At 49.7% G+C, this 15,589-nt stretch overlaps 1 protein-coding gene across 2 annotated transcripts in view; it reads left to right on the forward strand.

Moving 5' to 3' along the window:
* Positions 1-588: 588 nt before the first annotated feature.
* slc8a3 (solute carrier family 8 member 3) overlaps positions 589-15,589 on the forward strand; it is a 23,331-nt gene continuing 8,330 nt past the window's right edge. For both annotated transcript variants that reach the window (XM_053502912.1, XM_053502913.1), the window contains exons 1-3: positions 589-914; positions 6,499-8,309; positions 13,635-13,741. In XM_053502912.1, the coding sequence (XP_053358887.1) occupies positions 6,571-8,309; positions 13,635-13,741 (1,846 nt within the window). In that variant the 5' untranslated portion in view covers positions 589-914; positions 6,499-6,570. The remainder of the gene's footprint in view (positions 915-6,498; positions 8,310-13,634; positions 13,742-15,589) is intronic.

The raw sequence follows: 15,589 nt of genomic DNA on the forward strand, positions 1-15,589 counted from the left end.
GAGGCTCGCGGCTGCCTCTTGTCACCGGAGGATGCGCGCGCTGTGAGTCTGAGACGCTACTGATGATGAAGAGGAGGAGGAAGGTGATGATGATGATGATGATGATGGTTCGGGGGGGGCGCGGGGGCACGCGGCGGACAGCCCGCACTGAGACGCTGTGGAGGTGAAGATCTGAGCGGATCTGCGCAGGAGGAAACCGGGGAGGAAACACACTCACACACACACACACACACACACTCACTCATACACACTCTCACACACACACGGCGCGGGGGAACGGAATGTCGGCGGCGCTGTAGTGCTGGTGGTGAAGGCGCGCGCTGTCCCGGTGCTGAAACCGGACCCGGAATCTCTGGATTTCTATCAGTTTCTGTGTGTGTGTGTGTGTGTGTGTGTGTGTCTGTGTGTGTGTGTTTGCTCTGCTCTGGGAATAATGCTGGAGATGAAAGGCCGGTGGCGGACCGCCGGGTGTGTAGCGGCGCTGTGAGGAGGAGGAGGAGGGGGAGGGGGAGGGGCGGATCGCATGGATCCCGGAGAGAAAACTGAGATTTATTGTGTTTTTGGAGAAACCGTCAGCGGGAGCGAGCGCACATAGAGCGCGCGCGCGCGCACCTCCACCACCCCCTCCCCCTCCCCCCCCGGGACCGAGCCGCTGCATTCCGGCGCTAAAGATCAAAGCAGAGACGCTACATCTGTGTCCGCGTGAGGAGGCGGAGAGGAGAGCGCGCGCTCGGGCCTGCGGTGTGTGTGTGTGTGTGTGTGTGTGTGTGTGGAGGTGGGGGTGAGCAGGACTCTTCACTGTCAGCGCACACGGAGGAGTGAGCAGCACCGGAGACTCTCTCTCACACACACACACACACAGGATCCGGGGAGAGAGAGAGAGAGAGAGACTCACACACACACTCCGGACCCAGGTACGAGCCTCACCGCGCATGCGCACCTCTGATTAACTCCATCGACCGTCTACTGAGTGATGTGTGAAGCACGCGCAGCAGAAAATGTGAAATCTCACTGTTTATCCAACAGGAAGTGTTCATTCAGCACATCCGGCGCGCGCGCGCGCACACACACACACACGGGTGAACTCGATTTTAAAACATCTGGTGTTATGTAACTTTACTTTATCTGTTCATTCAACTGCCCCTGCATTTGTGTGTGTGTGTGAGGTGTGTGTGTGTGAGGTGTGTGAGGTGTAAGGTGTGTGAGGTGTGTGAGGTGTAAGGTGTGTGTTAGTTGTGTGTGTGTGTGTGTGTGAGGTGTGTGTGTGTGAGGTGTGAGGTGTGTGTGTGGGTGTGTGTGAGGTGTGAGGTGTGTGTGTGTGTGTGTGAGGTGTGTGTGTGAGGTGTGTGTGTAAGGTGTGTGTTAGTTGTGTGTGTGTGTGTGTGTGTGTGTGTAAGGTGTGTGTTATTTGTGTGTGTGTGTGTGTGTGTGAGTGTATATGTGAGGTGTGTGTGTGTGTGTGTGTGTGAGTGAGATGTGTGAAGTGTGTGTGAGTTGTGTGTGTGTGTGAGGTGTGTGTGTGTGTGAGGTGTGTGTGTGTGTGAGGTGTGTGAGATGTGTGTGTGTGAGGTGTGTGAGATGTGTGTGTGAGAGGTCTGTGTGTCTGTGTGTGTGTGAGGTGTGTGTGTGTGTGTGTGTAAGGTGTGTGTTAGTTGTGTGTGTGTGTGTGTAAGGTGTGTGTTATTTGTGTGTGTGTGTGTGAGTTGTGTGAGTGTATATGTGAGGTGTGTGTGTGTGTGTGAGTGAGATGTGTGAAGTGTGTGTTAGTTGTGTGTGTGTGAGTTGTGTGTGTGTGAGAGGTGTGTGTGTGTGAGTTGTGTGTGTGTGTGAGTTGTGTGTGAGTGTATATGTGAGGTGTGTGTGAGTGAGTGTATATATGTGTGAGGTGTGTGTGTATGTGAGTGAGATGTGTGAAGTGTGTGTTAGTTGTGTGTGTGTTTGTGTGTGTGTGTGAGAGAGAGAGAGGTGTATACACTTCCATGTTCCTCAAACTGGGTCTGTGGATCCTCAGGAGTGTCATGAAGGTGAAGATAATTTAGATGAAAAAGCAAAACCAGAAGTTGAGTAGAGTGAGAGCTGCTGCAGGTCCTCCACTGTACACACACTCTTCTACTTATTATTATTATTAGTGTTGTAGCTCTGATAAAGATCTTCATGATCTACTCTTAAAGCACTTTTCATGCTTTTTTTGAGAAAGTAAAGTTTCTTGAAGACTTTGTGTGGTTCTGTGTGTGTGTGTGTGTGTGTGTGTGTGTGTGTGTGTGTAAGTGGTGTGTTTAGAGAGTGTGGTGTTTAATCAGAATGCATCTTCTGGTTCTAAAAGAAATCTGAGCTGTAACCGTGAGCAGGTTTGTGACTGAGGAATGCGGAGACTCGCTGCTCTATTTGGATCCGGTTCATGTTCACATCAATCTACTGTGATTTACAGCTGTGTGTGTGTGTGTGTTATTTTTAATGAAGAGCTACATGGGTTCAGTTCCCTTCTCCCTATATGAGGCACAAGTTGCTGTACATTTGCAGTCGTAGGTTTACGTGAACTCCTCATGTTGTACTGGAGCAGAGCGACTGTGGAATATCTGTAGAACTAAAAACAAGAGTTTAGAGGGAGGTTTCATTCATTTTGGGTTTTCTGAAATCAACACAGGGTTAAAATGATCCACACACCTATTTAGATGATTAATTCAGTGATGTTTAAAGTGTGTGTGTATGTGTGTTTGTATTTGTGTGTATGTGTTTTGTATTTGTGTGTGTAACAGCACTTATTGGATTGACCAGCACTCAGTAGTAGAGTGGAAAAGTTGTGTGTGTGGTGTGTAGATGTACACATGGGTCAGGAACGTCTAGCAGAGCCATCTCCAGACATCTGAGGTGTGTTAGTGACACTGGTGTTCCAGCAGCTTCCAGTTCATGTCAGGTCTGTGCCTTGGTGGTTCCTGGGTTGTTCCTGGCCATCAGAACCAGTTTCCTCTCAGATGAGAAGGACAGATTGGATCATCTTTCAGACTTGGATGAAGTGGCTCTGCCTACCAGTATGTGTACAGTAACCTGTACATAGAACCACTTTACCCAGATCTGGAAGAAGATCCAATTTGTTCTTCTTATCTGAGAGGAAACTGGTTCTGATGGTCAGGAACAACCCAGGAACAGAAACCCAACAGATTTAACTGAACACTACTGATTCTGCAATAAGGAGCGGTCAGAGATCCAGCCAGAGCTCAACACACACTTGTTGATGAAAACCAATAGCCAAACGCTAGGAGAGCTGCGTGTGTGTGTGTGTGTGTGTGTGTGTGTTTCTCTGGCCCGGCCAGAATGCAGTAATGTTAGTGCACATGCTAAACCATTTAGCTAAATAGAAGAATAAAGAGCGTCTCACTATGAGCTCACACGGTCCCTCAGTGCCGCTCAGGAGTTTAGAGCCACGCCCTCAAACCCAGGGCAGGAGATCCGCCCGCACCCTGCACAGGAGCGAGTCAGGGCTTCCTGACCAGCAAGAAGCGGTGCACAGGTGCTGTGGTGTGGTGTGTGTCTCATGCAGTGCTAAAGTTTTAGTAAAAGTGTTATAAATAATAATAGAATAATAGAAATAATAATAAACATTTTTATATGCACTGAACCATTTCAGTAGTTAATTTGTTTATATAACCAATTTGTAAAACACTAATTTGTCGAGGTGCTGTTTGCGATTGGCTGATCATCTTTAACTTAAGCTCCGCCCATGATAAGTCACGAGCTCCTTTAATTGAATCAGAGATTACTGGTTACAACCTTAGTGACGTGCGTTAAGTGTAAGTGTTCAATCTGTCGCAAATGTGACGGAAGAAAAGGAACTTGTCCAACTTTTAGTTTACATCATGCTTCCCATCAGGCTTTCCTTTTCGGTCAATTCCCGGCTTCCACATTACGTTTGGTTACAGAAATTCAGGTGCGTCTGTGATTGGTTAGAAGCTCTACTGTGTATAAACTATGAGCCAATCAAAGCTCCTTCCTCAGCCAGAGACACAGTGGGTGAGACTAAAGACAGAAGGGAGAGAGTTGCGGGCCGGGCCGTGTCGGGCCGTGTCGGGCCGGGCCGTGTCGGGCTGTTCACATTGAGGGGGGGGTCACATGATGCACATTTATTGTCATTTTAGTGAAATACTGGGCTCCATGTAAACGCACCTAGTGATGGAATGCAGGGGCTCGGCTTCAGACATGCCGGGGTAGAAGTGGGATCGATTTCTGGACAGCTGACACCTCACACACACACACACACACACACACACACACACGCTGATGTTTACAACCCTCTCAAGTATCAGGATTCTGTAAATAGTCTGCTGAATCAGGGGCTCGGGCGGCTCCTCACTCACGACTCCAAAAACGCTTAAGCGGCACATGGTGGTCGTTACAGCATGTCTCGTACACCTGTTATAGACGCGCACTCGCACAACACACACGCTGCTCACAGTCAGACTGTTTATAAGATATCAGTGTTAATTACTAATCACAGGTGGACATTATTTTTACACTCACTCTCTCATCGTCTATACCACTTTATCCTGTATTAAGGGTCACGGGGGGCGGAGCCTATCCCAGCAGGCTTAGGGCACGAGGCAGGGTACACCCTGCACAGGGTGCCAATCCATCGCGGGGCACACACACACACACACACTACTGGCAACTTGGGAACACCAGTTAGTCTAACCTGCATATCTTTGGACTGTGGGAGGAAACCGGAGAACCCGGAGGAAACACAATAAGCACGGGGAGAACATGCAAACTCAGAGACGGGAATCGAACCCGGACCCTGGAGGTGAAGGCAACAGTGCGAAACCACTCTGCCTATATTCTTTTTGTATAGTAGGAATAAAAATAAGTCATGGTTTTAGACACGCCCACATTCCTGTATATTACACACCCACAATTACTTTATATGGTGTAGACACACCCACATCAGTCTTTGTGAACTTAGACATGTTATTATTTTTTTATATGGACTTAGACACACCCACATTATTTTCCATGCACTTAAACACACCCACTTTCGTGTATATAGACAGACACGCCTCCTGTGTTCTGTGATCTTCAGACGTGGCCTGTTTCATGTATGCAGTGCATTATGGGTAATAGTGCAGTGCTGATGCTCTGTGTGTGTAAGGTGGTTAATAATCAGTGTGCGTGTGTGTGTGTGTGTGTGTGTGTGTGTGTGTGTGTGTGTGTGAGAGCATGCCACGGCGATGCTGTATATAACTCTATAGTAGTGTAGAGTTCTGTACTGATGCATCACTCTGCCAGGCAAACAGTAAAGTTAGGACCCGCCCACACACACGCACACACACACACACACACACACACACACACATACACAAACATACACACGACCTCCTTCTGTTACCACCGTGTATTTTTATGAGTGTGATTCCCAACTCTCACGTAAAAAATATTCAAGCCTTTCACATGCGACTCTGTTACTATGGAAACAGGCCCAGGCGAGACAGACGACTCAGACCGAATATAGTAGTGATGAACAATTTATGGATAACACAAATACACCCACATACAAAAGCACCTTAAATCAAAGGTTTACTTATTATGTGTTTGTTGTGTTTCTTCAGAATGCTGTGCTTATCGTGCTTATTGTGCTGTGTTCGGTGCGCTGTGTTCGGTGCCCTGTGTTCGGTGCCCTGTGTTCGGTGCCCTGTGTTCGGTGCCCTGTGTTCGGTGTGCTGTGCTTAATGTGCTGTGCTTAATGTGCTGTGTTCGGTGCCCTGTGTTCGGTGCCCTGTGTTCGGTGCCCTGTGTTCGGTGCCCTGTGTTCAGTGCGCTGTGTTCGGTGCCCTGTGTTCAGTGCGCTGTGTTCGGTGCGCTGTGTTCGATGCCCTGTGTTCGGTGCCTTGTGTTCAGTTTGCTGTGCTTAATGTGCTGTGCTTAATGTGCTGGGCTTAATGTGCTGTGTTCGGTGCCCTGTGTTCAGTGTGCTGTGTTCAGTGTGCTGTGTTCGGTGCGTTGTGTTTGCACGCAGTATTTTTTGTACTTGGTTTGCTGTGTTTGTTGTGTTTGGCGTGTTATGTGTTTGTTGTGTTATGTTTGGTTGCATGCTCATTTATAAACTAGCCAAGTATGGTAAAGTAGGCAGGGTCATGTTCCTTTTATCTCAGCTTTTCATTGGCTTCACTTGGTCTTCTTTCCCTCATATGCTGTATATTCTTCTAACCCTAACCCTAACCCTAATCTTCCGCTTACACATGTAACGTTATTTATGGTGTGAAAACTGTACCATATTCCAATATTGTACAACATAGTACCATATTGATGGTTATGTGTAAAATAACAAATACATTTTTTTCTTTTTATATTTTACAGGCAATGAGTTTATTAAGATGGAAGCTGTAGGGCATGGACCACCTGTAAACTCGTGTGTCTGCCTGTGTTACTGTTCGCGGATGTAAATTGCGTTGTCACAGTTAATTGCATGTAAATAAATGTCCTCCCTTATGTCCCTTCTCTCTCTTTCAGGTACAGACACTGGAACCAAGAACGTCCAGATACTGTATCTCAGAGGAAATCCTTTAGAGGACAGAACGGTCCATGGAGCTCTCAAGGACGACCGGCGTCTGCCTCTGGTTAGGCCTGGTCTATGTGGCGACGACCCTGACACACGTTGATGCCAGGGTCGTAAACGAGACATGTTCAGAGGAGACGTCGAAATGCAAGCCAGGAATCCTGCTCCCAATCTGGTATCCAGAGAATCCTTCTACTGGGGACAAAATGGCACGTGTGATCGTCTACTTTGTAGCGATGATCTACATGTTCCTGGGGGTGTCCATCATTGCAGACCGCTTCATGGCTGCCATCGAGGTCATAACGTCTCAGGAGAGAGAAATCGTGGTGAAGAGGGCGAACGGAGAGACAATGACGACTACGGTGCGCATTTGGAATGAAACCGTGTCGAACCTGACTCTGCTGGCTCTGGGCTCATCTGCTCCCGAGATTCTGCTCTCACTGATCGAGATCTGCGGTCACGGGTTCCACGCTGGAGATCTAGGGCCGTCCACCATCGTAGGCAGCGCCGCTTTTAACATGTTTGTCATCATTGGCATTTGTGTGTCTGCAGTGCCGGAGGGTGAAGTGCGTAAGGTGAAGCACCTGCGTGTGTTCTTCGTGACTGCAGCTTGCAGCATATTTGCATACGTGTGGCTCTACATGATCCTTGCTGTTTTCTCACCTAACGAAGTGCAGGTGTGGGAGGGGCTTATAACACTTGTTTTCTTTCCTGCCTGTGTTATCTTGGCTTGGGCAGCCGACCGCCGTCTGCTGTTCAACAAGTTCACGCACAAGACCTACAGGGCCGACAAGCATCGCGGCGTGATCATCGAGACAGAGGGAGACCGGTCCAAAGGCATCGAGATGGACGGGAAAATGTCAAACTCACACTTCCTGGATGGCAGCGCTACTACCAACCTGATGGGGCTGATGGAGGGAAAAGAAATGGACGAGTCACGTCGTGAGATGATCCGGATTTTGAAGGACCTAAAGCAGAAACATCCAGAGAAGGACTTGGACCAGCTGGTGGAGATGGCAAACTACTACGCTTTGTCACACCAGCAGAAGAGTCGAGCGTTTTACCGGATCCAGGCCACACGGATGATGACTGGTGCCGGCAACATCCTGAAGAAACATGTTGCTGAACAGGCAAAGCGCAGCACCAGTATCCAGGAAGTGCATGTGGAGGAGCCAGAGGACTTTGTGACACGGATTGGATTTGAACCTGCTGCGTATCAGTGCTTGGAGAACTGTGGCGCTGTCTTACTAACCATTGTACGCAAAGGTGGTGATGTTTCCCAGACAATCTACGTCGACTACAAGACTGAAGATGGCTCAGCCAATGCTGGTGCTGATTACGAGTTTACAGAGGGTACTGTGATGTTTAAACCTGGTGAGGTCATCAAGGAGATCGCCATCGGAATCATTGACGATGACATCTTCGAGGAGGATGAGCACTTCTTTGTTCGGCTCAGCAATGTTCGGACACTCGATTCGGCAAGCGACGACGAGATGTTGGCGTACCCCACCGTGGCCCTTGGCTTTCCCGCTGTAGCCACTGTGACCATCCTGGATGACGACCACGCAGGGATCTTCACGTTCGAGAGCGGAACAGCGCACGTGAGCGAGAGCGTGGGAATCATGGAGGTCAAAGTACTCAGGACATCTGGGGCAAGAGGGACTGTCATTGTTCCGTACCGTACTGTCGAGGGACTCGCTAAAGGAGGCGGGGAAGACTTTGAGGACACGTTCGGAGAGCTGGAGTTCAAAAACGATGAGACCTGGTAAGAATAAACTTTTTACTGTCTGTTTGTTGCACAGTTTAATTGTTACTGGGTGACAGACTTCCTGAAAAAAAAATTAATTGATGACATTTTAGCAACGTTAGCTAGTAAAGATTTCTAATGATAATTGGTGTCAAGACACAGAGTGAGGTGTGTGTGTGTGTGTGTGTATGTGTGTAATGCAGGAATCTACTGTATGCAGTTGTGTCCCAGTTGCAACTCGAGTTCAACTTGACGAACAGCGCACACACAAACACACACACACACACACACACACACACACACACACACACACACACACACACACTATATTTGGAAATAGGACAGTCCCTTCATTTAATGTTGCTGAGTTGCTGAGTTATGCAGCTCTCTCACACTTTGTTACTCTATGTGTGTGTGTGTGTGTGTGTGTGTGTGTGTGTGTGTGTCTGTGTGCACGCATGTGTTTGTGTGTGTTTCTGAAAAAGAGAGATGCATTCTAGTGCATCATGCTGCAGCATCATGGGAATGTGGAAACACCTGCAGGCTGGGAGGAGATTCCCCAACACACTCTTTCTCTGTCTTACACACACACACACGCACACACGCACAGACATAGAAAGACACTAAATTAGACACTAAATTAGTTCTTGATTAGTTGTTACTGTTACTTTAATTCCATTCAGTCCTTGGTGGTCTGTCCGGTCCCCTTTGTATCACTCCGTCATTCTGTCCGGTCCTCGTGTGTCACTCCGGCGTTCTGTCCAGTCTCCGTGTGTCACTCCGGCGTTCTGTCCAGTCTCCGTGTATCACTCCGGCGTTCTGTCCGGTTCCCGTGTGTCACTCCGGCGTTCTGTCCGGTTCCTGCGTATCACTCCGGCGTTCTGTCCGGTCCACGTGTATCACTCCGGCGTCCTGTCCGGCCCCGGTGTGTCACTCCGGCGTTCTGTCCGGTCCCGGTGTATAACTCCAGCGTTTTGTCCGGTCCCCATGTATCACTCAGGCGTTCTGTCCGGTCCCAGTGTATAACTCCGGCGTTCTGTCCGGTCCCCGTGTATCATTTAGGCGTTCTGTCCGGTCCCGGTGTATCACTCCGGCGGTCTGTCCGGCCCCCGTGTATCACTCCGGCGTTCTGTCCGGTCCCCGTGTGTCACTCTGGCTTTCTGTCCGGTCCCCGTGTATCACTCAGGCGCTCTGTCCGGTCCCGGTGTATCACTCCGGCGGTCTGTCCGGCCCCCGTGTATCACTCCGGTGGTCTGTCTGGTCCCCGTGTATCACTCAGGCGTTCTGTCCGGTCCCAGTGTATAACTCCGGCGTTCTGTCCGGTCCCCGTGTATTACTCAGGCGTTCTGTCCGGTCCCGGTGTATTACTCAGGCGTTCTGTCCGGCCCCGGTGTGTCACTCCGGCTTTCTGTCCGGTCTCGGTGTATAACTCCAGCGTTCTGTCCGGTCCCGGTGTATCACTCCAGCGTTCTGTCCGGTCCCGGTGTTTCACTCCGGCGGTCTGTCCGGCCCCCGTGTATCACTCCGGTGGTCTGTCTGGTCCCCGTGTATCACTCAGGCGTTCTGTCCGGTCCCAGTGTATAACTCCGGCGTTCTGTCCGGTCCCCGTGTATTACTCAGGCGTTCTGTCCGGTCCCGGTGTATTACTCAGGCGTTCTGTCCGGCCCCGGTGTGTCACTCCGGCGTTCTGTCTGGTCTCGGTGTATAACTCCAGCGTTCTGTCCGGTCCCGGTGTATCACTCCAGCGTTCTGTCCGGTCCCGGTGTTTCACTCCGGCGGTCTGTCCGGCCCCCGTGTATCACTCCGGTGGTCTGTCCGGCCCCCGTGTATCACTTCGACGGTCTGTCCGGTCCCCATGTATCACTCCGGCGGTCTGTATCACTGCAGAGTCGAGTTCAGCCCTCATCTGTCATTTCGGTAGCAGAATAAAGCAAAGATCTTTAGATTTTAAACCAGGAGTACGTTCCTCATATGTGGATTAGTCAGTACGCTGGATCAGATTCAGACTTTATTCTGCTCTCTGAAGCAGTTGTTAGACTTGTTACCATGACAACTTAAAGTGGGTAATTGCAGACATGCTCGGTTCTCCTCTCCTTCATTAGGAACCTGCTGGAGCAGACACAGTAATAACGAGAACATTTACAGTAGGTCCGGCAGGAACCCATCCGGATCGTCATCCACACGGCGGAGCTACACAGTGATGTGTTACAGAGACAGCAGTAACAGCATTATAGTGATCTGACTGACACCTAAAAATACTGGCACCTCATATACACAATGTGTTAACTTTACATATGACTGAAGATCAGGTAATTTAGGACGACACAGACACACAAGTGGCTCAGGGTTTAATTTTTACTTAGTGTGTGTGTGAGTATTTTGTGCGTAGATTTGTTTTGAGAATTTTTCATAGCTGAGATGTAAATGCAGCGCTCTTTATTATTTACACTCTGCACACGTTTGCATGCCATAAATACACACACACACACACACACACACACACACACACACACACACACACACACACACACACACACACACAGCTTGGGGGCCAGTGTAGTAAGAAGGGGTGGTCACTGGAGAGGAGCCTTTTTTCTCTCTGCTTAATCCTTCTGGCTTATTAAAGCTCTGTCTGTCTGTCTGTCTGTCTGTCTGTCTGTCTGTCTGTCTGAAACAAAATATACATACGTGTGAGGTTTGTGTGTCTGTGTATGTCTGTGTGTCCCTCCAGGATGTCGTTGCTCTGCTGCTCTCTAGCTGAAGGAGGCTGGATCTCTATGGCAACCACAAAGGACAGGCTTGTGTGTGTGTGTGTGTGTGTGTGTGTGTTAAGCAAAATTAAATGTTCATATGTGGATTTGGGTATTTACATTTGCATGTCAGTGTAGACACACACACATGAAATGAAGGTTTGTGTGTGTCGGGGGGCAGATGTGTGTGTGTGGCGAGGGGCAGATGTGTGTGTGTGGGGAGAGAAGATGTGTGTGTGTGTGGGTGTATGTATGTGTGTGTGTGGGGGGGCCAGATGTGTGTGTGGGTGTATGTATGTGTATGTGTGTGTGTGTGTGTGGGGGGGGGGGGGGGCAGATGTGTATGTGTGGGGGTAGGGGGGCCAGATGTGTGTGTGTGGGGGTAGGGGGGCCAGATGTGTGTGTGTGGGGGTAGGGGGGCCAGATGTGTGTGTGGGGGGTATGTATGTGTGTGTGGGGAGAGGGGGCAGATGTGTGTGTGTGGGGGGGTGGGGGGTTAGGGGGGCCAGATGTGTATGTGTGGGGGTAGGGGGGCTTGATGTGTGTGTGTGGGGGGTAGGGGGGGCCAGATGTGTGTGTGGGGGGGGGGTATAGGGGGGGCCAGATGTGTATGTGTGGGGGTAGGGGGGCCAGATGTGTATGTGTGGGGGTAGGGGGGCTTGATGTGTGTGTGTGGGGGTAGGGGGGCCAGATGTGTGTGTGGGGGGGGGTATAGGGGGGGCCAGATGTGTATGTGTGGGGGTAGGGGGGCCAGATGTGTATGTGTGGGGGGTAGGGGGGGCAGATGTGTATGTGTGGGTGTATGTATGTGTGTGTGGGTGTATGTATGTGTGTGTGGGGAGAGGGGCCAGATGTGTGTGTGTGGGAGGGTGGGGGGGGGCAGATGTGTATGTGTGGGGGGGGGGGTATAGGGGGGGCCAGATGTGTATGTGTGGGGGGTAGGGGGGGCAGATGTGTATGTGTGGGGGGTAGGGGGGGCAGATGTGTATGTGTGGATGTATGTATGTGTGTGTGGGGAGAGGGGCCAGATGTGTGTATGGGGGGGGTAGGGCGGTCCAGATGTTTGTGTGTGGCCGGAGGGGGGCAGATGTGTGTGTGGGGGTAGGGGGGGCCAGATGTGTGTGAGGGTGTATGTATGTGTGTGTGGGGAGAGGGGCCAGATGTGTGTGTGGGGGGGTAGGGGGGGCCAGATGTGTGTGTCGTGGAGTAGGGGGGGCCAGATGTGTGTGTTTGGCCAGGGGGGAGCAGATGTGTGTGTGTGTGGGTAAGGAGGGCCAGATGTGTGTGTGTGGGGGTAAGGAGGGCCAGATGTGTGTGGAGGGGCCAGGTGTGTGTGTCTGTGTGTGTGTGTGTGGTTAGGGGGCCAGATGTGTGTGTGTGTGTGTGTGGGGGGGGGGGCAGGTGTGCGTGTGTGCGTGCGTGTGTGTGTGTGTGTGTGGGTAGGGGGGCCAGATGAGAGTGCAGGTCCCTGAGCAAGTGTCGCTCTACTTTATCACAACCTGATGAAACACACACACACACACACACACACACACACACACACACACACACTTTAGTGCACACTTTGTAGAAGATTGTTACTGTCCCCGTTGTGTGGTGTTTATCACTCCTCAGACCATGCTAAACCTGATACAGTGTGTGTGTGTGTGTGTGTGTGTGTGTGTGTGTGTGTGTGTGTGCTCATGCCACAAGGAGAGGAGTGCACACGCTGACTCACCTTCTCTTACTCTGTAGGAAGTGATTTATGGGAGGACAGAAGGGAGGAAGTGAGCTTTGTAATCAGGAGGTAGACCTTTAAAATAGCACGACAACTTTATTACACCTCACTGACAGGTTTTACACACACACACACACACACACACACACACACCATTAAAGGAGTTCATTAGTACATTAGTAGAGCCTGTTCTCTTCAGATAGTGCCCTAGACCGGTGTGAGTGGTGGATTGAGACAGACCCCGCCCTGCTGTCTGTGTCTGTGTGTGTGTGTGTGTGTCTTAAAGAAACCATGGCAACAGCAGGGCAGACCTTATCCTTCTGTGTGATGCTTAGAGGAGGAATACAGACAGAAAAGCGACAAAGAGGGAGGGACAGAGAGAGAGAGAGAGGGACGGGGACAGAGAGAGAGGGACAGAGAGAGTGACAAAGAGGGACGGGGACAGAGAGAGAGACAAAGAGGGATGGGGACAGAGAGAGAGGGATAAAGACAGACAGGCACAGGGAGGGACAGAGAGAGAGAGAGGGACAGAGAGGGACAGGGACAGAGAGAGAGACAGAGAGCGGGATCTGTGTGGTAGAATGATGCAGCTAGCAGCGGTCACCCCCCCCCCCCCAACTCTTTCACTGTGTGTGTGTGAGAGAGAGAGAGAGAGAGAGAGAGAGAGAGAGAGATAAGTACATTTTGACCAATCAGACTTCAGCTGAACTGAGAGTTGACCTTTGACTTCCTCTGCAGGTGTAACACACTAACTTTCTCTCTGTCTGTCTCTTTTCATATGTCTGTCTGTCTGTCTGTCTGTCTCAATCTGTTTCTCTACTTTTTCTCTACCTCTTTGTCTATCACTCTCTCTCGCTCCGGCTGTCTGTCTGTCAGTAAAATGATCCAGGTGAGGATAATTGATGATGAGGAGTACGAGAAGAACAAAAACTTTTTCCTGGAACTGGCTGAGCCGCGTATGGTGGACATGAGCCTGCAGAAAGGTACACACACACACTCACACACACACACACACACACACACACACACACACACACACACACACACTCACACACACACACACACACACACACACACACACACACACACACACACACTCACACACACACACACACACACACACACACACACACACACACACACACACACACACACACTCACACACACACACACACACACACACACACACACATTTACACGCACTTCTACGCTTATAGACAGACAGACAGACATACACAATACACACACAGACACACACACACAGCGTGTGTATATTCTAATGAGGATTGACTCAAAAATTGTACTCGAGTTGGAGCAGCTGTACTTCAAAATAATATCACTTAAGTAAGAGTAAAAAAGTATTCGGTGAAAAGATACTCAAGTACAGTGAAACCTGGTTGGAGATCTCGTCACATGGACGCCCCGTGTGTCTCTTTGGGACACGTCCGGTGTCTGGGGACGGTTTCACTCTACCATAAGGACGGTTCTGGCCTCGACTGGTGTTGGCAGCTGTTTCTCTGAGGACTTGACTTGGCTGCAGTTGCTCCATAGTTCAGGACTGGAATTTCCTAAAGTCTACCCGAGTCTTCAATAACTAACTGGACTCCATATTAACATCAACTAACATCTCCTGTTCTACTGAACCTCCAGCCGCATGAGTGCAGATCAATCCCTGCTATCTGTTATCACCCAGATAAGGATGGGTTCCCTGTTGAGTCTGGTTCCTCTCAAGGTTTCTTCCTATTACCATCTTAGGGAGTTTTTCCCTCAGCACCGTCACCCTCGGCTCGTCCATCAGGGACATTTTGATTCATACACACTCACATTCCATACAGACTTAAATAATTCTTTTGATTGTGTAAAGCTGCCTTGTGGCAATGACAATTGTTAAAAGCGCTATACAAATAAAATAAAATTGAATTAAATTAAATTGAAACCTGGGATTGTGAGTAACGCGGTCTGCGAGTGTTCCGCAAGACCAGCAAAGATTTTTAATAAATTTTGACTTGGAAAACGAACAAGTCTTGGTTTACAAGAACCGAGTATCATATATCACACATGCGCTTCTTGTTTTGCCACCGAGCGTCACGTGATCACAACTGAGCCAACGGTTTTTCTCTCTCTTGCGCTGGGGAATTGTGGGTAATCGTCTCCCCTGCTGGGTCTTAGTGCGCGTCTCTCACTGGTATAATCAACATCCGTGCACGTGTACTGTTTACTATAATACGTGTGTGCGCTTGTAAAGCATCTTTTATTTTGTGTTTGTATGTGTGTGTACAGTGTATGTGTGTTTCTCACCAGAGGTGTGTGTGTGTGTGTGTGTGTGTGTGTGTGTGTCACAGCTGTTCCTTGACCGAGTTACAGCTAATGATGTCTCCTAGCTTCCCTGGAACATTCCTTTACACCCCCTTTACCCCCCCAACCCCATTTTGCCCCTTCACACACCTCTCATCGCCAGCCCCCAACCCCCCAACCCCCCCCCCAACCCCTCCCTGCTCTGTTCCATTCACCAGCCATTCAGTTCTTATTTATTAGTTAATTATTCTTCATGACTGAATCTTTAAGGGCAAACAGGAAGTGATGCAATATTCTCGAAGTTTGTACACACACACACACACACACACACACACAGGCAGAATGACTGAAAGCAGAAAGCACCTACGCTCAATGAGTAGGACACGAGGTGGAGGCAGTTGTCCAGTAACTGTTGCCATGGTAATGTCTGTCTGCTAGCACCACAGTGTAATGGGTTTAAATTAAACCTGAGAGAGAGAGAGAGAGAGAGAGAGAGGGAGAGAGAGAAGGAATGAGAGAGAGAGAGAGGGAGAGGT

This window comes from Clarias gariepinus, chromosome 8 (assembly GCF_024256425.1).
Source record: "Clarias gariepinus isolate MV-2021 ecotype Netherlands chromosome 8, CGAR_prim_01v2, whole genome shotgun sequence".
Classification (NCBI taxonomy): domain Eukaryota; kingdom Metazoa; phylum Chordata; class Actinopteri; order Siluriformes; family Clariidae; genus Clarias; species Clarias gariepinus.